General features: G+C 52.0%; 1 protein-coding gene across 2 annotated transcripts; it reads right to left on the bottom strand.

Moving 5' to 3' along the window:
• Nucleotides 1–505: 505 nt before the first annotated feature.
• On the bottom strand, nt 506–15,119 carry PLP1 (proteolipid protein 1). 2 transcript variants are annotated; one of them, XM_070951740.1, is made up of 7 exons: nt 15,008–15,119; nt 7,986–8,172; nt 6,668–6,929; nt 4,692–4,860; nt 4,094–4,167; nt 2,617–2,682; nt 506–2,278 (listed from the first exon to the last, which is right to left on the bottom strand). In XM_070951740.1, the coding sequence occupies exons 1-7, from the start codon at nt 15,009–15,011 to the stop codon at nt 2,207–2,209; spliced, it is 834 nt and encodes a 277-aa protein (XP_070807841.1). In that variant the 5' UTR covers nt 15,012–15,119; the 3' UTR covers nt 506–2,206. The 2 variants fall into 2 exon arrangements, with proteins under 2 accessions (XP_070807841.1, XP_070807842.1); XM_070951741.1 differs by having other exon boundaries at nt 6,773–6,929.
• Nucleotides 15,120–20,447: the final 5,328 nt, after the last annotated feature.

Here is a 20,447-nt window from a genome sequence, read left to right as displayed (position 1 = left end):
CAGCAACAGGGAGCTGCAGCAGAGGGATGAAAGAGCCACATGCGGCTCCAGAGCCGCAGGTTGCTGACCCCTGACTCATACCCTCCATCACAGATGCTGAACATGTTGCCAAGTATTTCCACACCAGCATTGGCTCAATAACCAGAAAATGCCTTGCATCCAATATCCCGCCATTTTAGGACTCCTGAAATTGCAAGGCTGGCTTCTGTTTCTGCAGCACAGAACTCCTCGTGGTGCGTTTTTATCAAACTGCGAAGAAGAATCCAAGCAGTAAAACCTGAACTTTGGTCTGAGCTGCGGGGGATTACGAAAGCCATCAGTCTGTACCCCCATGATGCCATTCTGAAAGCCATGCCAAGGAGGGCCAGGCGTGGAAGCAACTCTGAGAGGCCTGAGCCCTGCCAAGAAGTCCTGCCCCAACTTCCCTGGCAGGGAGAGGGAGAAGAGCAGCCAAGGAGGCTCTCGTGGTGGGAAAACAGGAAGAGAGCAGAGAGTTCTTCAGAACAGTTGTAACTTTTATTCCTTGAATATTACAAAATACACCTGCAAGGTGTAGGCAAGGTAAGTCTCAAAAAACAAATTTGTCATGCTTTGTTAAAAATGAATTTCAAAAGGAGAAAGAAACACACTTAGCTTATTAGCTGGTTCCCCTGTGTTTATACCGAGGGATTTTGGAGGGCTCAAGTCCCAGTTATATGCATTTCGATCAACATGAAATATCAGGTATAGACAACTTCATTTGCCCCCAGTATTCGCTTCTGCTTTCCAGGTGGGCTCTGTTCACATGTTCATCCGGAGTGGGTTTCAGCTGCCTGGGCCAAGCCTGCTCAGCAGGGCTGCCCTGATTGTTAGCCGTCCAGGGAACTGGCCCCTGCCTAGCCATCTCCCCCCCCCCTTGCTGACACAGACCCCCAAGGCTGAAGTCCAGCACTGGCTGGCTGAGCCTGGTAGGCCAGGGAGCTCACGGCTAGGGCTTTGCTTCCGTGGACAAGAAGCCCCTCTTCAAACCAGCCTCCTCGCCGGGCCTTTCGGGGAGAGCTTCGATGACACTTTCAGTCCATCCCTTTTTTCCGCTTGATATAATTGTGGGAAGTTCAGGGATGCTCTTTTCCCACAGAGACCAAAGCAATTTTGTCTTGTTTTATTAAAATTGTGTCCAGAATGTTCAGTGCGTTTCTCTTCTTTTACCTCTCTATTTGGACCAAGTCACCAAGACAGGAGGCTCCATATAACTGGGATGGTTTTCAGTTTGCCAGAAATTGGAAAGAGTAATTATAAGGAAAGGAATACGGGTTATATTCTGCAAATGATCCCTAATGAAGCAGACTTATGATAGAAGCAGCAGTCACTGGGAGAGAAGAGCACCAATATGACGGTCAGAGACTTTGGGTTCCACAGCTAGTGGCAAAAGGGAAAGCACACGGCCCAGGGTTACGATCCCCTCCTCTAACGAAGGAGCTCCTAGCATTAGACACTGCAGCTTCTGGTTATGGGTGCTCCTCTGCCCAGCTGGTGTGGCCCAAGGAAGCTGGAACCAATCAGCCTAGCTTTGCCTGGTCCTCAAAGGATGGATGGAAGAGCCCCTTCCCCAGGTTCCTCGGGGCTCTTGGGAGGGTGGCTGGGGCTCTGGGCAAGATCACCTCTCAACAAGACAGCGGCTCAGTGCTCTCTTTCCCTCCTGGGAAGATCCTGGCTCTAAGCCCTCTTGCCCAGGAGATGGGGAGGTTCTTCTAGGGGCACCTTTTGTTCTCCGCTGCCTTTGGTGCCACCGTAGGAGAAAGCTGGTGAACTAGCATAGCTGGCTCTTCTCTCTCTCAGGGTGGCTCAGCCGGCTGACCAGACCATCTGGGCCTCCTTTGGAGCAGGTAGCTCTCTCCCTCCCGGTATGAGGCAGAGAGCTCCCGGTTGGGTAGTCCCAGAGAGCTACCGGGAGATGAGAGCATGAAGAACTGTAGCTGCAGTGCTGAAGAGTTTCTCCTCCATCCTTGGGACACAGCCTGCTTCATTGGCACAAGGGGGAAGGGCAGTCAGATGGTATTAAAGGTAGAGGAGGAGGAGGAGGAGGAGGAGGAGGAGGAGGAGGAGGAGGAGGAGGAGGAGGAGGAGGAGGCCAGGTGCAGCGTGACTGCCTGGTTGGGTTAAAGCCTGGTAGTTAGAGGAGGAAGAGCATCTGGTGAAGGATAACGGCTCTTTCTTTCGCTCATGCTTAAAACTTTGTGCCTCTTCCCATCAGTTTGAGGACTGCAAAGTTGTAGGTGGCAGCAATGATGAATGTGAGCTGGAGGGAGAAGTGAGAAGGGAGGAGGTGTGATCAAAAGGTCCTGTGAAAGACACCCCTCTTCCCAAGCTCCCCTCGTGGGCCCCGAGAGCTTCAGGCGTCTTCTGCACCTGCCTAGAGGTCTCCAGCCCCGCCCGCACTTCCCTGGCAGAAGAGACAGCAACAGCCCCAGTTGTGATTGTGAATTAACTGGAAGCTCCTTTCATTGGTGCTGTCATTTCAGAATGTTGCTGTTTTGAATATATGGGCTGAAAGCAATAATAACACTCCTGCCTCCTCCCTAACCCTAACCCTTGAATCAAAGGGGAAAGATCCAGGGGACCCTTGGCTAGACTTACCAGGGCCACAAGAGTAACGGCGGCCCCCACAAATGCGGCAATAAAGAGATGAAAGGTCATCTGGAACTGCAAGTAAACAACACAGAGAGGTCTAAGCCCCAATCCCTGGAGGATGGGGGATCAAGGAGATCTCAACCCCTTGGAGGACTGAACCCAGAGGTTGAAGGTCTGGCCAGGGTCATCCATGGAAGCACAGGTGGGTTTGCATTGGCCTGTGACCAAAGGAGGCAGAACCTTTCTCTAGGGGGTCAACCAACTGCTGGACAAAAGAGGCCTTCATTGATCTAGCAAGGCCGCTCTTCAAGATGGCAGATGGATTATCTTACCCATCATGTTGAATATTCAAAGTTGCGGGTGGGATCTTCTTTTCTCATCCACATATAAAAGTGAATGTCACCTCCAAAATAATGCCCAGATGATACCTTACATCCATTTTGTCCATCCATATAAATAATATGGATTGTTGCAAGAAGAGAGAACTTTTAGAGTCTGCATCAAGTCAAGAGGTTTACTCTTCTGAGCTGTCGGACTCGTGCTGGAGCCCATCCTCAAGGAGTGTGGATTGTCTTCACAATGATGGTTTTTACTAAACAGCAGTAGCTGACTAAGCTACTAAGATGTGTTTGGTGACTCAACTTTGTTTTTAGCAACCTGCTAATTGTCTTGAAACACAATGGATTATCCACAAACAGCAGATTGCCAGTACAAATTAGTAGTAACTTGGTTTTGATTATTGAGTTATCAAAGAAGGGTTTGAGGAGGGCAAATGAACAACATGGAGGTCCCAGTAGATCTTTGTAACCTGAGAATGGTCAGTTATGAACTCTCTGATACAAAGAGGGTGGGAGTCATCAGAATCACAACAGTCTGTAGCACTCTTGGCCTCTACCCCCTTTCAACCATCAGCTGCTGCACCTAAATTTCTCTTCTTGTTTCTCTGATCCCGGAGATGAGGTTGCCCCCCCCCCCCACTCTGCTGGTTTTCCAGAAGAGCATGAAGACCTGGCTCTAACAACTGGCATGGGACCCAAGAAGGAGACCCAACTCTGAGCAATGGGGGGCTTAAACATGGCTTATTTTTGTACAGATTTTTATGTGGACTTTATTGATTGTTGTTGTTGTTGTTTTACTTTTTTACCACCCAGAGTCACTTAGACAATGAGATAGTGGGAGAGAGAGAGAGAGGGAACGAGGGGAGAAGAGAGAGGAGAGGAGAGGGAGGAAGAGGAGGGAGGGAAGGAGGGGGGAGAGGAAAGAAGGAGGGAGGAGGGAGGGAGGGAGGAGAGGAGAGGGGGGAGGGAGGGAGGAGAGGAGAGGGAGGGAGGGAGGGAGGGAGGGAGAGGAGAGAGGGAGGGAGAAGAGAGGAGAGAGAGAATAAAACTCTTTTTTTCCTTAAGGAACCTCCCCCCTGGTTCTTTTGGTTTGCTGGGGAAATCTAGCCTATCCTCCACTCCTTTGTGAAGCCGAAGACACTCACCTCAGCAGTCTTGCAGATGGAGAGGAGACTTTGGCCGCAGACTCTTCCCGGAGATGCATTCCAGGGCAGCACACCTGGGTGGAGCACAAGAGGTCCTGAGCACAGAGCAGCCTACCTCCAGCAGGCCAGGAGGACTACACGGATACGGGAAACCCCCGGCCTGAAACCCAGGCAAGAGCCCGCTGGACTGCTTCTCCCTAATGAGCTCCTCTGTCTGTCTGTCTGTCTGTCTGTCTGTCTGTCTGTCTAGAGATGCCAGGGGAGAGGGCTGGGGGCAGTCGGGAGGCCTAACCACGTCCAGGCTTAACAACCCACTAAACCAGGGGTCACCAACCTTTCAGACCTCAGGAACCACTAAATTCATAATTTTAAATCCCGCGGAGCACTACTATGATCTGCCTAATGACCAGCTGGGCGTGGCTAGGTGGTCATGTGACTGGGTGAGTGTGGCCAACTCGATGTTACTCACGTCAAGGGGCATCTCGCCAGCCTCTACTCACCCCTCCCTCTCAGAGAACCAGCCAGGCCTGTACAGCCTCTGGATGATCTCATTTAGAAATCTCCTGTTTTTAGGAAGAAAGTTGCTTTTGCTACTCACCATACATTCTGGCATCAGCACACAGGTTGCCAATACTGGCTGAGGTCTTGGTGGGGTTGGCAATGGAGTTGCAGGTGGTCCAGGTGCTGAAGTAGACATAGACAGGGACGGCAGAGCAGGCCAGGACCAGAAGCCAAAGGACGGCCAAGATGTAAGTGATGCCCACAAACTAAAACAGTCAGAAGAGGCAAGGGTCATCACAGGTCAGGACCTTTGGCCAGAAGAGCATGAGACTGGAGATCTGCAGTCTGAGACGACTTCCCCACCTCTTTCAGCCGGAAAGGGAAGACGAGACCCCTCCAGCACCAATGGGACTGCCAGGCATTGCAGCCCCCCTGCTCACAGCTCTTGCTCTCCTCTCCCACCCAGGTCCTCTCAGCACAACTGGTGGCCAAGATGCTCTGTAACCTTCTCTCAAAAGGCTGAGTGTCTGCTGGGCCATAGCAGTTGACAACACGGAGCAGAGTTGTGACTGGGTGTCACATATAATCTGATCTATGAGCTAATTTAGAAAGCAGTGCATTTTAAGTGCAGAGATGCTCCCTTAGTTGCACACTTTTAAAACAGGGAATGCTAGTAAGTCTCTTCCCTCATCCCTGACACCTGCGCTTTCCTTTCCAGCGGCTGCTTTACGCTGAACCTGGCTGCAGTTCACAAACTTTCGCCCTTTACATTGGACCTTCAGACACTGCATGCATCTCTGCAGACTTTTTGAAAGGAAGAAGTCGGCTCTCTGTCTTGCAAAGTGCGACCCCCCCCCTCCCCTGGCCAAACTGTTTGAATATACTACTTGTTGGTTAGAGATCACAGCCGCAAGTATCTGAGCTCGTGCTTGATTGTGCAGAGAGCCCCCTCCCCAGGTGCCAACGACACTTTCCGGCTGGGACAGATCCTCAAAGAAAGGCACACTCAGTATGCCCAAGTGTATCAGGAACCTGCTTATAGCATCCAAGGGAGCCAGCCTTCCCATGCTCTGCTATGTCTGCTTCCAGGCTGCAGTGGTGAGAGAGTCTGGGGCGGGGGATGTGAAGCATGTGTGACATTTAGCTGAGTGCAAGAAGGCATACTGAGCGTGCCTGAGGGTGAGCATTTGTCCAAGAGGTGCAGAAGTAAGTGATCTTGAAAGAAAACAGCACTTGGTCTGCTCTGTCTTTGTCTGAGCCAGGGAAGCTGCTGGGCTCTTCCAATGCAATTGAGCAATGCCTATGCTACGGATCCACCCTGGCTCCCCCATTTGCAAATGGCCCTCTACTCGTCCATAGTAGTCCCCCCACCCCCAGTCCCTCTAGCTCCCTGTACCCATGTGGCTGTTGTTTGTCCCTCCCCCTTGGGGGCTCTTGAGGAAGGAAGGCCAGGACTTCCAGGGGCAGAGTTGCCCAGTGCCACAGGCACTTCAGCTGGTGGGTCAAATATCGCTCAGAAGTACCCATTTGAGGCCTTCCCCATCGCTCAATGAATGCTTGGCATCTCTGCCCTCCTGTTTTCTGCAACACGTCTGGCATGACTGAGACACCCCAGCTGGAGTGCTTTGTGGGGAGGGCCCCATGCCCGACAGCCAGCCTTGGGTTGCAAAGGGACAGGGGTGTATCACCAGGCAGCTGAGGCTCAATCCTCCGGGTCTTCCTTGCAAAAAGGGGAGCACAGGGGGGGGAGGGAAGGGAGCCCTGCAGAGGATGCCCATAGGTTGAGTGAGCCAGTTAGTGCGGGCAAAGGCCGAAGTGAATGGGGCAGCTGGGGAGGTGTTAGGAGGGGCAGCATCCACCTGGCTGCAAGGAGGGGTGGGGTGGGGGAACTGCCGCCCTGTGCGGTTTTCTCTCTAAGATGCCACTGTCTCTTCCAGTGCAGCTGCTCCGCCTGTGCCTGGAGCCTTCTCAGGACCAGCCACCAGGCTGACCAGGGTTGCAGTCTCATGCCTTTCCTGCCCACGCCCAAACCAGCCAACCTGCCCCAGAAGACGCAAACTGCAGATAGATCACCTTGTCAGGATGTCCTAGCCATTTGCCCAAACAGTGACACACCAGCTCCCAAGAGTGAGCTTGACGGTGTCCTCTGGAACCCCTCCCCTTGTGGCCCCCTGTTACCGTAGCGCTGAGGCCCTTGCCACAGATGGTGGTCTTGTAGTCGCCAAAGATCTGCCTGACAGCGCCGGTGGTGTAAAAGCCTTCGGCCAAGAGGAGGGCTCCAAAGAGGAAGAAGAAACCGGCGATTCCGTAAATGGCATATTGGAAATCATGGATCCTACAAAGGAAGGCCAAGTTCAGGAGTGGGGAGAAGGGCAGGAGTCCCATCCAGAGCCCCCTGCCCTCCTGGGAGTCAGGATTTACAAAGTGCTTGGTCCAAAGGCATACTCTGCATCAGGGGAGCCCCCTGTTTTGCAGACCAGAGATCCCTGGCAGAGCTTGGCGTTGGGTCACAGGACTCTGCCTGTCTCACCCCCCCCCCAAGGCATAGCTGGCTGCTGCCCTATAGAGCCCTATGTTGCCAGGTGAGCCCTAGTCACCATAGAGACCTCCAGCAGTGGCTTTGATGCCCACTCTGCCCTTACCAGTCCAGGATCTGTGAGCAGAGCCCGCTCCCTCATCTGGCTGGCCACCATTGCCCGTGGGCTGCCTCAGCCATGCCAGAGTAGCCATGCCAGCACTCAGTCCTGGACACGTCTACACTACCAACAGTTTTTGAGGTGATGGGTGCTGGATCAGGTGGCTGTGCCTTAATAAACCCTTGAAAGGAGCCCAGTCTGCGCAGCTGCAGCTCAGACGTTGGGCGTGAGAAGTGCAAGTTCTGCGGCCACCTGGCCTCCCTGGCACAAGGCTCCGTCTGCCCACCCCGCTCAATGGTGACATGAAGGGGGCTTTGCAAAGGGTGCTTAATGGCATGGGGAGGGGCACGCTCCCTATAGAGAACTAGCCTGCAGCTATCTACTGTTCTATAGTAGATATATTAAAATTTGGAGTTTAACAAATAGCAATTAAAATTGATTAAAAATTAGTATTAAACTCAGGCATTCATATTTAAGTTATTTCTCAACTTGGTGTGTATGGAGTACAACTATATTTTCAGTTGAATAAACTTAACAAAATTTCTAATTTTAAATACCCTTTTAGATCATTCTCTCTTTTTTTGGAAAATCACAGCCAACCCCTAACCCCCAGCCCAGGGCGGCCCAGGCACATGACTTGCCTCTCAGAAGTAAGGATGAGGGGAGCGTCTGGCAGAGGTTTGTGGAGGGGAGGCCCAGGCTTTGCTAAACCCCTGCCCTGCCCAGAGTATGCAGCCTTAGAGGGGAATACTTACACATCTACCAGGTACTCGTAGTCTTGGTAGTTTTTGGAAAAGTAGGTCTCGATCAGGTGCTCAGTGCCGGTTAGTGCTTCGTGGCCACAGCCACAAAACAGGGCTACTCCCAAGAAACACAGGCCTGTGGCTACCAGGGAGGCAAAGGGGGCTCCCACCAGGCACCTGGCACAGCACTCTAATAAACCTGGGCAGAGAAGGGTGGGAGAGAGAGACTGCCCGTTAGTCCTGGTGGCTGCAGCAGCAGCAGCTGACAAAATGTTCTGACCTGTGCAGAGAAGAGAGAACTTTTAGAGGCTGCATCAAGTCAAGAAGCTGAGACTGGATCCAAATCTGTGGGGCAACCGATCCTGGATCAATCTGAACAGCAAGCACTGGAGCGGGGGGGGGCAGCGGGGGCAGACAGAGCAGAAGCTTCCAGAGAAACTGCCCCAGTTTTACAAAAAGGGCCTGAAGGACCGTTTTTCGGTTTGCATCCGGCTTTTCTCCCAAGGGGCAGTCAAAGAGGCCGATAACATTTTTTTCAGAAAATCCAGCTGTGACATCAGTCAAGGGATACCAACTTCAGAAATTTAGCCAGAGAGCCACATTATCCCCATCACATATTTGGCTTCCTGGCCAGTGACTGGCCTCTCCACCTTTTCCTGTAGGTGGGAGATCAAGAAAGAAGCAGGCAACCTCCCTTGGGAAAGAGCCACAGACTTTAGGACCAGGGGTCTGAGGGGGGGCAGCACCTTTACTGGCACCGTTTTGGCATGACCTCTTCTGGGACATGCATTTGTGCATAGGGCAGCTGATTATTTGGGGGATGTCCACTTTCAGATAATTTTCTTCTGGTTTCATCTGGTATCAGGTATGTGTTTTAGTTTTCTTCCTTCCTCTGCTGGTCTTAAAAGTGACACTTGCTGAAAAAGGAGGAGTCCTTCAAGCAGAATTTGCTCTGGGATCAATGTCACCATTGTTTATTGTTCTTGGTGGGGGGGGGAAGGGCAACACCTCTGGCTGTGAAGAACAGTTAGCAGGTTGCCTGACATTTAGCAATATTTAAATCAAGTACTGACTTGTTCCCTGTCTGGCAAAGAAGTTGAATTTTGGATTGGTCAGAATCTGGAAACCTTGACATGTCTGTTTCATTTTAACTTTCTATCTGTTTGATGACGGCCTCTTCTAATGGCTCCAGGCAGCCCTGTGGGTCCTTTACTCAGATGGTGCCCTCTTGGTCTTTCTAGCAGGCACGGCTGCCTTTCAAGCTGAAACCAAGATGTGGCTTGACTCTTGGGGCGCTCGAGTGATTGGCCCATGCCTTGGAAGAGCTCCTGGGATCTACCTGAAGACATGAAACTCTGCATTTCCTCTGAATTGGATCACACTCTGCCCTCCCTCGGGCATTTTCACTGGCAGGGAGGAGCAATGCCTGAGCATTGGTGATGGACACAGGCCAAGGCCAGGACGGAGTTTTGCTCTCTGCCCTGGGCCAGAAACTGGCCTCAACTCCCAAAGAGCTGCTCTCGTCTGTCTGCTGAAAGCTCGCTCAGAACTCCAAGCTCCATCTGGAAGAAGAAAACCTGGACTAGAGAAGCAGGACAGAGATCCTCGCCAGACTGCTGTTTGTGGGTTTCGGAGACCCCGATCTGGGCCAAAGAGCCAAAGAGAAGCATGTTGCTTTGGACTAGAGAGGGTTGAGGTTAAGAAGGGCAGATTGAGAGAAGGGGAGCTACCTGGAGACCTCGCCTGTGCAGCTGTATCCAGGTTGGGATTCTGAGGACCAGAAGGTGATGGATGTGTTTGGCTCTGGGGTTTTGGCTCAGGCACTTCACTAATATTATCTATATTACAAAAAATACAACAGTAAACCTGAGAATCCTCTACACAAGGCAGAAGCCCACCCCACTCCAGTGGCAATTCTGTGGCGGCTGGGTTTCCACCATCAGACTGAGAAGAGAGCCGGTCCTCCCCCACTTGGCCATCTCTCCGCATCTGTCCCCCCCACTCCAGGCGCTTTCCCCATTCCCCCTCCCCCTCCTTCTCCACTCCCTCTTTGTCCCCGGGTGTTTTTCTCAGCCCTGAAGAATGAGCCCATCAGAAGCCGCTGGGGCCAAGGGGCAGCCTTGCAAGCTGTACTGATCTCTGGGTGGCACAGAGGAGGACAAGGGGGATTTGTTCTGCACACTCTTCTCTCTGCCTGGGCTGGGGAGGAAAGGGGGATCAGCAGAGAACAATGGGGCCCTCTTTTCTTTGCCCTTCTTTGGGACCAGCCTTCCCCCGTTCTCCTCAAGTGGGGTGTGGAACAAGTGCCCAAGGCCTCAAGCCAGCAGGTTCCCCACTTGGGACCGGCATCTGATAGGCACAATGCAGTCATGATCACCATCCTGCTGCCTGATAAGCCCAAGTGCCCTCATCCTTCTGCCTCTTCCCCCCCACCTGTCCCACAAACGCCATGCGAGCAGGGCCCCATCTTCGCCCAGTGAACAAGGAGCCTCCAGCCGGATACCTAAGTCACTTCTTCGTTCAAGGTTGTCCAGCTGAGCCTGCTCCTGCTGTCCTTTGGGAAAGGTGTGTTGGAAGCCTGAGCACCCATGGAAAAGTTGTGGATGGGGGCGTCCGCCTGTCCCTCCTTTGCCTACTGCACCTCTGCAGCCCCTGCAATGGAGATGATCTTCACACATGGGAGGAAGCTGTCTCTAGGCAATGCTTCCTCCTCCACCAGAGTTCCAAGAGGACAAGGAGGGACCCACCAAGGCCTGAAGACAAGGCAGAATGCCCTGTTTGTTCTCTGGAGCTTATGGGAATCAGCCCGGTGGGTCTACGGAGGGGCTGACTGGGGAGTCCCCTTTGGGGCTTTGAGCCATGAGCCGTATGCAAAGACGGGTGTCCTGCACCCACAGGGGGATTGTGACGAGAGGCTGGATGGAGTCCCCTTTGGGCACAGGAGAGGTCAGAGTGGCTCGACCATGTTCTGGCTCGGCTGACCTGCCTGGCGGCTTCTGCTTGGCCACTCTGGGGGGAGAACGTTGGGCTGCAGATGCTTCGGGGTTTTTGTTATTTTGCTCTTGCAGGCTAAACTCAATATCCAAGCAAAAAACTGGGACTAATAAAATATGTAAATAAAGGTGAAGGATTGTTCAACTCTGCTGGGTCTGCTTCCAGCATGAGATGGATGGATGGATGGATGGATTTGTTGATTGACTAATTGATATCCTGCTTCATTATTTTTACAAATAACTCAAGACAGTGAGCCTACCTAACATACCTTCCTCCTCCTCCTCCTATTCCCCACCACAACTATCCTGTCAGATGGGTTGGGCTGAGGAAGAGGGACTGGCCCAAAGTCACCTAGCCAGCTTTCATGGACCCATTTCCTTTTGGCCAATGCTGGCTTTCTATTCTCATCATTCCTGTATTCCTCACAATATATATATATATATATATATATATATATATATATATATATATATATATATATATATATGTGTGTGTGTGTGTGTGTGTGTGTGTGTGTGTGTGTGCGCGCGCATGTATGTATGTATGTATGTATGTATATATACTTATACTTTTTAATTCATAGGTTTAAATGTATGATATTTTTGTAATCAGGGTTTTTTCCTATGTAGATAAAGTTGTTAAATGGCCATGGTGGGATGAAATCTCCAATCATCACTTTCAGGCCTGTCAGACATTTTCTGTTGTTTATTCTGAGACTTATGGGACTTATATATATATATATATTATAAAGTACAAATGTTTTAAATACATAAATAATAAATATGATTAAATAAATGTCCTGCTTTTAGTTAGGACTCATACTGGTCTAAGCATCTCTATGCTCTCTAACAGATTTTTTGGATAGGTTGGTGGCCCAGAGGGAGCCACAGCTGCAGCATGGCAGCCAAAAGGCCCTTCTCTGCCCCCCTGGGCTTTCTCTCTTGGCCCACCTCTTGCCTTCCACCAGCCTCAGGGGTAACCCACTAAGCTTACATAATGGCTTGGGCGGTGGGGGGGGGGGGGTTGGTGGAGAAGATGACAGAAAGAGGCTCTTGTGTGAACACAATCTCCAGCCTTGTTGTGGAGGGCAGAACAATGGACACAAGAAGACAAGCAGGATGAGCCTCCCCAAGGCTTGAGCTCAATACTCTTCCCCCCCCCCCCACGCATACACATAGGGCTGTGTTGAATCCAGAGGAGCTCTGGCTGGTACCAGCAGTGGGGAGAAGAGGCGTGGGTGCCATAGGGACAGAGATGGGTGGGGGGACAGCTTGGAGCTGCTTTTCCAAGGCTGTTTTGACAGAGGCCAAAAAAGACACCCTCAAAGTGTTTCAGGGAGGAGGAGGAGGAGGAGGGATGAGGGCTGGGTTGATGCCAATTCAGAGCTTTCTCCTAAATGTTGTGGGAAGGAAAGGAGGCATCTTTCAGCCTGCAGAGAATTGGTGCTGAGCTCACTCTGACCTTGGCTTCAGCAGGAGAGCGGAGTGGCCTAATGATCTCTCCTGTCCTCTTCTGTCACCTTCTGTCCTCTCACTGTCCAGAGACACAGTGGCAGGAAAGAGCACATGGCAGGAGCCCATTCAGCCTAGCTTTACAGGCCCTCTTAGGATGGGAAGATGCCCAAAGGACCACTTTCCAGGTGCAGCCACCGCCTGGAGGGGTCTGCAGGGCCAGGCATTTCCACTAAGAGCCTGGGGAGCAATGGGAATTTCTGAGACCTCCAGCAGATCTTTGGCTAGGCAAGAGAAAGGCAAGGCGGCTGGAGCCACTCCACATGGGACTAAATCTCTCTGCCTGGGCAACCACCAGCCCAGGGTCACTGGGAGATTTGGTGAACCTGCACATCTGGCCACCTGCCACCCCAAGGACACTCACATGAGAAAAGGGCTGCTGAAAGGGCCTTGCCTCCCCCACCCTCTGTGAAATGGAGTGGAAGCTGCTATTCTGCAGCAGGGAAGTGGGGGGCCCTTTTGGCCGATCGGATGGAAGACTCCCCGGCCAGGAGCACTTTGTGCCTCCCTAGCCAGCTCCCCCCCCCGAGGAGCGTGTGGCCCTCAATGGAAGCTCCCTGCACTTCAGGAAAGTGAACAAGCCTTCTGATATTTGCAGACAGGGGGTTTATCATGACTTAAATTGGGGTGGAAGCCGTTCCAAGAATGTGTTTGGACAGCAAGGTGTAAAATAAATAAATAAATAGTAATTAAAACAAAACCCCAGAAAACAATTCAAATGGAGGTGTTTACAATGAAGTAGAAAAGCTGCAGCATAATGAAGCCAGAAGGAGCACTTGGGGGGGGGGGCATGTTCAGCTCATCCCGTACCATCAGCACCACCACCCCCAAAAAAATTCTGCCTGCAACCTGCACACAAGGATGTCTCTTTCTAAGTGAGCCCATTGCAGCCCTGTTTAGGCTCAGCTGAACAGGCAGGCACAGCCGCTGCAGAAGAGCCCTTGGCTGGCCCACCCACCCAGATACCAGGGTGGCTCTATGCAGCTGACTTAGATACTCAGCTGCGTGGCCCCATCTGATCAGAGACACTCTGATTTGGAAGGAAGTTTAAAGTCATCTGGTCAACTGCCTGCTCCGTGGAAAATCCACTCTGAGAGAAATCATTGCTGTGAGTGGCCTTGATCCTAGACTGCAGAATGGGTCCAATGAGCCCCTCCTGTTCTGCTGATGGAGGAGATGATCTAACCTTGTAAAGTATTCCAGACCTACAGAGGGCATCTGCAATCTTTGCTTCTTATTTCTTCTCCTTCTGGGGCACATGCTTGGCTTACTTTTAAGGGATGGGAAAAATACTGGGGGAGGGAGGAGGAAAGAGTCTGTGCAGGAGGGAAACGGGGGTATGAAATGCTAGGAGCAGGTAAACCATCTGCAGGAGCTGGGCAAGCATAAGGATCACTCCTCGCCTTCTGAAGGGGGCTGTACATGGGGGGGGTGCTCTCTTCTTGTTCAGAAAAATGTAATTTTATGTGTCCATTTTATTTTTACAGCCATATATTAATGATTTAATATTGTACTGATGTTGGCTGTTTTGTTTTACACGTTGGCACACATCAGGCAGCCTGGCAGGGGTGGGAGGAGAGCTAAGCATCCCTGTGCAACTTGGGAATTGCTGGCAGGGGTGGACGGAGACTAAAGAAGCTACACCCTCTGAACATGGGAAAAGCAGAAGCCAGGAGCTGCTAAGAGCTCCTGGGTGTCCTGAGAGGCCTGGAAGATGCTTGAGCTGCCAGCTGCCTCTCAAGTGGTGGGCATCGTGGGGCTGCTGCTCTGGCCAAGGAATCCCGACTCAGAGACCCTGCAAGAGCAATGAGGATGTCAACAAATTCAGCCAGACTGCATGGAAGGGGCTGAGAAGAAAGGCCTGACGGGGGTTAATAGGGATGCCCATTCCGGCAGGAGGAGGAGGATGGCGATGAAGATGCCTAAATTTAGTCTGCTATCCCTACAGAAAGAACTCCTGTCTGGCACAGCATGACAACCTCCTTCTATGAGCTCTTAGAATAAAAAGACCCACAAAGCTTAACCCATCCATATCTTCCCCGGTTTCCCTTCCCTTCCCTTTCCTCACCCAGAACCCTCTCCCTGCCTCCTGCTTGCCCCCCATTCTGCAGCTTCAGCTGAGAACTTGGCCTCCCTGAGAGCAACTCACTCGGACTCTTACCTTCCCTCAATTGCAGTGCACCCAGACCTCCAAAGAGATTTTTGACACCGTCTCAAAGACCCCCTTCCTGGAAAGGGATCAGGTTCAAACTAGAGGACTACGCAGGAGGGAATGCTGAGCCTGGATGGAGATTCGGGAGACACTTCCTAAATAGTTTGCCAGTCACTGCCACGTCTTGGGTGCTAAAATGTCAGTTTTAAATTTTAAGTAAATTAAAAATCCCAAGTGTCCAAAAGAAAGGGCATTAAAAATCCCTTCAGCCCAGCAGGGTTTTTAAATGGCAATACGGTGATAATAGCCCAGCTTCTTAATTGGAAGTTCTCCCTAACGGAGAAGGATTAGAGGCTTCCTTGGATTTGCCAACTTACCCATGGTTTCAGGATGCAAGTCACGGTACCTTTGGTCTTTTCCTGCCTTTGCTCAGCTAGAAGAACCCTTCGTGGTGTCCCGTTGTCTTCTCTCCTTCCTTCCCTCTGGTGACTGTCCTGTGCACCAGCAAAGAAAAGGGCTCTTGGGTTGACAGCCAGCCCCCTTAAAGAGCCAGCCCCCCTTCATCCGCTCCACCCCTTGGACTCTCCCCTCTCTCTTAACCCTCCTTTGGACAGTGAGTGTGTGCATTTCTTAGTATGGCACAAGCCAGTTTGCTCTTCGTGTGCTTCCAACAGCCTTGGGGGCTACTCTTTGTGATATGCCTTTGGCCACCGTAGGAACAGAAAGGGCAGCCAGATCCAGCTTTGGGCTCTTCTGGTGCTCCCCACAAACATTTGGGGTGGGGGTGGGGATTGTAAACTCTGATAACTGTGCTTCACTTTGGTCTTTCTATGGCTAATCTTTTTCTGGCAGCATCTCTCCATGTTTCCAGTCTTCCCTGTAGAAACCACCAAGGTTTGGAGGCGCAGGACCTGCACTGCCAAATGAGCAGTGGTGAAATCTAATTTTTTTTTACTACCAGTTCTGTAGACATGGCTTGGTGGGCATGGCAGAAGGATGCTTCAAAATTTCCATTCCCACCCCACTCTGGGGCCAGCCAGAGGAGGTATTTGCCGGTTCTCCGAACTGCTCAAAATTTCTGCTACCAGTTCTCCAGAACCTGTCAGAAGCTGCTGGATTTCACCCCTGCAAATGAACCTCTTGGATGACAGGCAAAGGCTCGACAGGCCGGGACTTCAGCCCCAGAGAGGACTTTGGGCCTTGAAGGCCATTCAGGAGTCCCCATCTCCAGTGGCATTCAGAGATTCCACTCTGCCTTCTGTTTGCAGTTAGCCCATACCAAGTAAATCTAGCAAAGTGAAGGGAGCAAAACAAATGAGGGAAAGTGCAAAAGGAAAGTTGCTTTGGAAGCAGTTAAGGCAGGGATGTAGAGCTGGCATGAAGCCAGGTGGCTGACCCGGAAATAAATACCTCCCCCCCCAAGCAAGCAAAGGTGGCCACTTCCGAATATCTCACTGGGACAAGCCAGTAATTTTAACTTTTTGAGTTTATTTATTTATTTTATTTATTTTATTATATTTCTATACCGCCCTTCTCCTGCGGGACTCAGGGCGGTGTACAGCCAGGATAAAACATAGTATATAAAATTTAAAAACATTTTAAAAACAATTAAATAATTTTGGCCCGAATTTAAAACAACCCAATTAAAACCGAATTTCGATTAAAAAACTAAGAGGATGGGATCAAGCCAGCCCAGCTAGATGGAACAAGTGTGTCTTCAGGGCCCGACGAAAAGTCCGGAGGTCTGATATCGTGCGTATCTCAGGGGGCAGGTCATTCCAGAGGGCAGGTGCTGCCACAGAGAAGGCTCTCCCCCTGGGGGTTGCCAGCCGGCACTGCCTGGCCGACGGCACCCTGAGGAGGCCCTCTCTGTGTGAGCGAACCGGTCGGTGGGAGGCTATCGGCGGCTGAAGGCGGTCTCGCAAATACCCCGGCCCTAAGCCATGGAGCGCTTTAAAGGTGGTCACCAACACCTTGAAGCGCACCCGGAAGACCACAGGAAGCCAGTGCAGCTCGCGCAGGAGAGGTGCCACATGGGAGCGCCCCGTCGCTCCCATAATCCCCCGCACGGCCTCGTTCTGGACCAACTGCAGTCTCGGGTGCACCTCAAGGGGAGCCCCATGTAGAGTTAACTTTAAAGGTTTAAAAAAAACCTCCTTTGAAATGCCAGCAGTTTATGCTAAGACATCAGCTAATGGTGAACGTGGGTCCAAAAGTTTCTTCCAAAGACGGGTGCCCTCGACCCTTCCAAGACTGCTAGGATCTCCCGGGTGGCGCATTTCCCGTGACTAACCCAGGCCTTTCGGGGGCGGGAGCGGTTCTATGGGAAGGTCCCGCCTTGGCTGAGAACGGGGGCTGTCAAGAATTCGAGCCAGCAAAGACATGATCAGGGGTCGGAACAGCCGTCCACGCCAAAGCGGACTGTCCTGGGGATGGGAGAAGTAGATCCGGGCTACGCTTATCCAGACGACCGTTATGGGGCAGCTGGACTTTAGCTGCCTTCCGTCCTCGTTCCTTCTCCTCCCGGATTAACAACGTCTCCGGTTGCAATACTTGCTCCAAGGGGAGCCCGCGGGGCGAAATGGGGGGCATGATGCTGCCGCCCTCTTTGCCTCCCCCTCCCTGCCTTCCGCCCTTGCTCCGCAGAGTTCTCGAGCCCAGCGCGTCCGTTTGCTCTCCAGGGGCCTCTGGTTGCCTCTGGAGGAAAACTTGCCCACCCCGGCCCTATCCCTAGTTTATCCCGGCGACCCTCTCTGGGGTCAGGGTCAGGCGCAAGCACTTCGGATTTCTGACCTGCGACCGGCAGGGGGCAGCAGCAGCTGTCGCGCAGAACCAGCTACTGTTTTAGGGCATCGCCGGTGCTGCTGCTCCAGGGACTCCTGTGTTCCGGCGTCCATTCTTGGGGATAGAAAGTCTGAAGCAGGGGTGAAATCCAGCAGGTTCTGACAGGTTCTGGAGAACCGATAGCGGAAATTTTGAGTAGTTCGGAGAACTGGCAAATACCACCTCTGGCTGGCCCCAGGAGTGGGGTGGGAATAGAGATTTTACAATATCCTTCCCCCAGGAGTGGGGTGGGAATGGGGATTTTGCAATATCCTTCTCTCAGGAGTGGGATGGGAATGGGGATTTTGCAGTATCTTTCCCCTACCATGCCCACCAAGCCACAGAACCAGTAGTAAAAAATTTTTGGATTTCACCACTGGTCTGAAGGTTCTTTGACGAGGAGCTTCCTTCTGCAATCTAGCTGTCTCCGTGTACACACATGGAGGGGAGGGAGGGAGAAGCAAGCAACCCCCTCCCCACTCTGCCCTAAGGCATGGGATGCACAGGCTGGCATCCTTCCTTGACTCCCATCCTTTTTCTCCATAGAAAGAGAGCTACAGCTATAATTGCCCCCTCTCATCAGTGCCCCCCCCCAATGTTGCTGGGGTCTGAACTAAGGACCATCCACAGTGAAGCCTGCTGCTGACCTTCCCAGGGCACTCTGATTCAGCAGGCAGGCAACATCCCCTCTCCTCCCTCCCTGGAGCGGAAGGAACCCCATCCTGCATGCATGTGCCCACCCTGGAAAGGAAGACCAAAGACCCTCTGCACTAAGTGTGGCTTTGTGTGCTAACTCCTCTCTCTCTTCCCTTTCATCCTTGGAGGGAGACCAAGCCATAATGGGGGGGGGAGGCAGCTGCGTATGAGGCACCAATTAATTCAAGACACATAGCAGAAACAGCTGATGAGAAGACATCGGTCACAGGTACTGGAGACCTTGGATGGCAGGCAGGACTGCTGAGGGCAGAGCTCTCTGCCCAAAGCCACCCAGCGAAACACCATTAGGAAGCAGAGGCAATAGGGCTGCTCCCACTCTTGCTTGGGGGGGGGAGCGTCAAGGCTCACTACTTGCCCCATAATGGGAGGTGCTCTTCCCGAGTCCAGAATATTAAAGGGAGACCAGTTGCCCCCTCCCCCTTCCCCAGCTGCTGCAAAGCCGCTCTGAGCCCCTTAAGGGCCCAGTCAGTCCCACGGCTGCTTCTGGCTGGTGGTCTTGAGGCTCCAGGCTCATTTGCACTGCTGATCTCTGGACCCAGGCTCACCCTCGGAGTGGCCATTGTTGGAGGAGGAGGAGGAGGAGGAGGAGGACTGCTTGGCCTCTACCGCTACAGCTAAGAATGATTCTTGCCTAAAATCCAGGCAGCTGCTACCAGCACACCAGATGTACCAAAAGTCACTCTGGTCTCTTCCTGAGCAACAGAAAATGGAGGCAGTTTGTGAGCCAGTGGAAGGAGGAGGATGCTTGAGGGAGTAGCACATTTACACCTTGAGCAGGGCTCCGCCCCCCCCCCCCCCACATGCTCCTCTTCTGCACCTGTCTGAATGGAGAAGGAAGACCTGGTTGTCTTTTTAATTGAAGGCATCTGTCACAGCCATCTATTTAATAAGCAAAGCTGAGCTTGGTGAACAGTGGAATGGTGGGGGGGGAGGAGGAGGGGGAAATGGGTTGTTCGGTTGCCCTCCTTTTCCTCTTGACTCCAGATGGCATAAAAATTACACACATACACACAAACACACCCTTTTTCAATTGCTTCCTCCATGGGCCTGGCACACCACTGGACACATTTGGCAGAAATAAAATGAGAAAGGGGAATGAGAAAGACAAGACTTATTTCAACAGCAGCCATGGAAATTCTCATCTCTTCTTGGTTCCTCTATCCTTGGGGCTTACGAATTGCCATGGCAACTAGGAGGCCTTCAGCCTCCCACTGCCAAGCAGCCTTGAGAGACAACTTCACTGCTGGTGTGAAACTTAAAATAGAGGGAGGGAAGAAGGGGCAGAGAGACCAGGGCTCCCTCCATGACAAGAGGGCTCCACAGCACCTTGGACAGCGGATCTTCCTCCACTCCCTCCAGTCCTTTGCTTACAATCAGTTATAACTGATTGTATCGATTTGGTGACCCAGTTACAGTGGCTGGATCCACATAACATCTGAAACTAAAATAAGGTTGCATAATTTGTAACTCCTTTTCTTGTATGAACCCGGACAAGGAAGCAGTGATTCAGTTAATAGCTATTAGCATGCTGAGCTGCCTGTGTTCCATTTCCCTTCCCCAGCCAGGACCCATGTGGCTTTCAGCAAACACAGGATTCAAAATTAAAACTCTGGCATGGGAAGATCGTTTCAGGGAAGAGCCATAGTGTCTGAGAGGACAGTCTGGCATCACAGAGATCCTAATTCTCCAGTCAGATCTTGGGCCAGCGTGAAAAAGTCTCCCATCTGAAGGCTGAAAGAACCTCTCTTCTGCCAGGACACAGGGAGGAATGGAGCGCTGTCTCTAATGCCAGTCCTCTATCCTTCTGAGGTCTGAAGGGAGCTTGCCCACTCCTCGTTCAAAGAGCAAGCATGTCATAAACTCAAGCCAGGAGGGGAGCTCCCTGGTTGGTGCCTCTGCAATCAAGGCAGTGGCCACCTCGGGCAGAAGCCAGCCCTGGTCAGCAGCCAGCAAGAGGATTCAGCCGGAACGGTGGACATGGAGTTCCTTGAATCCCGAGGGTGGCAAAGCAGGAAGACTCCTCTAGCAATCAGCCAGCCACTCTCCTTTGGGGCTCTGAAGCTTGGAAAGTTCAGCCTGGAAAAGTGAAGATGCAGCAGAATCCTCCCAGAGTCAGCAGAACAGGAGAAAGTTGCTCTTTGTGGCCAAAGACCTCCCTTTCTCCTCTGGACAACGCCCTCTAGGCCAGAGGTGGTGGCCCAGGCAGACCTTTCCAAACATCCCTTTGGCTTCTCCCGCTCGCTCGGTTTGCTGCCTCCTCCAGTTCCCAAGCTTTTT

The sequence above is a fragment of the Pituophis catenifer genome, unplaced genomic scaffold (genome assembly GCF_029215685.1).
Source record: "Pituophis catenifer annectens isolate HBS135680 unplaced genomic scaffold, rPitCat1.0.hap2 SCAF_11, whole genome shotgun sequence".
Classification (NCBI taxonomy): domain Eukaryota; kingdom Metazoa; phylum Chordata; class Lepidosauria; order Squamata; family Colubridae; genus Pituophis; species Pituophis catenifer.
This window is presented reverse-complemented; position numbering and strand designations above follow the sequence as displayed.

Coding starts and splice junctions, on each gene's coding strand:
- PLP1 (XM_070951740.1), bottom strand. Junction 4,168..4,691: donor TGCTGATGCCAGAATGTATG/GTGAGTAGCAAA, acceptor TGCTCCACCCAG/GTGTGCTGCCCTGGAATGCA. Junction 2,683..4,093: donor CCATCTGCAAGACTGCTGAG/GTGAGTGTCTTC, acceptor GTTTACTTGCAG/TTCCAGATGACCTTTCATCT.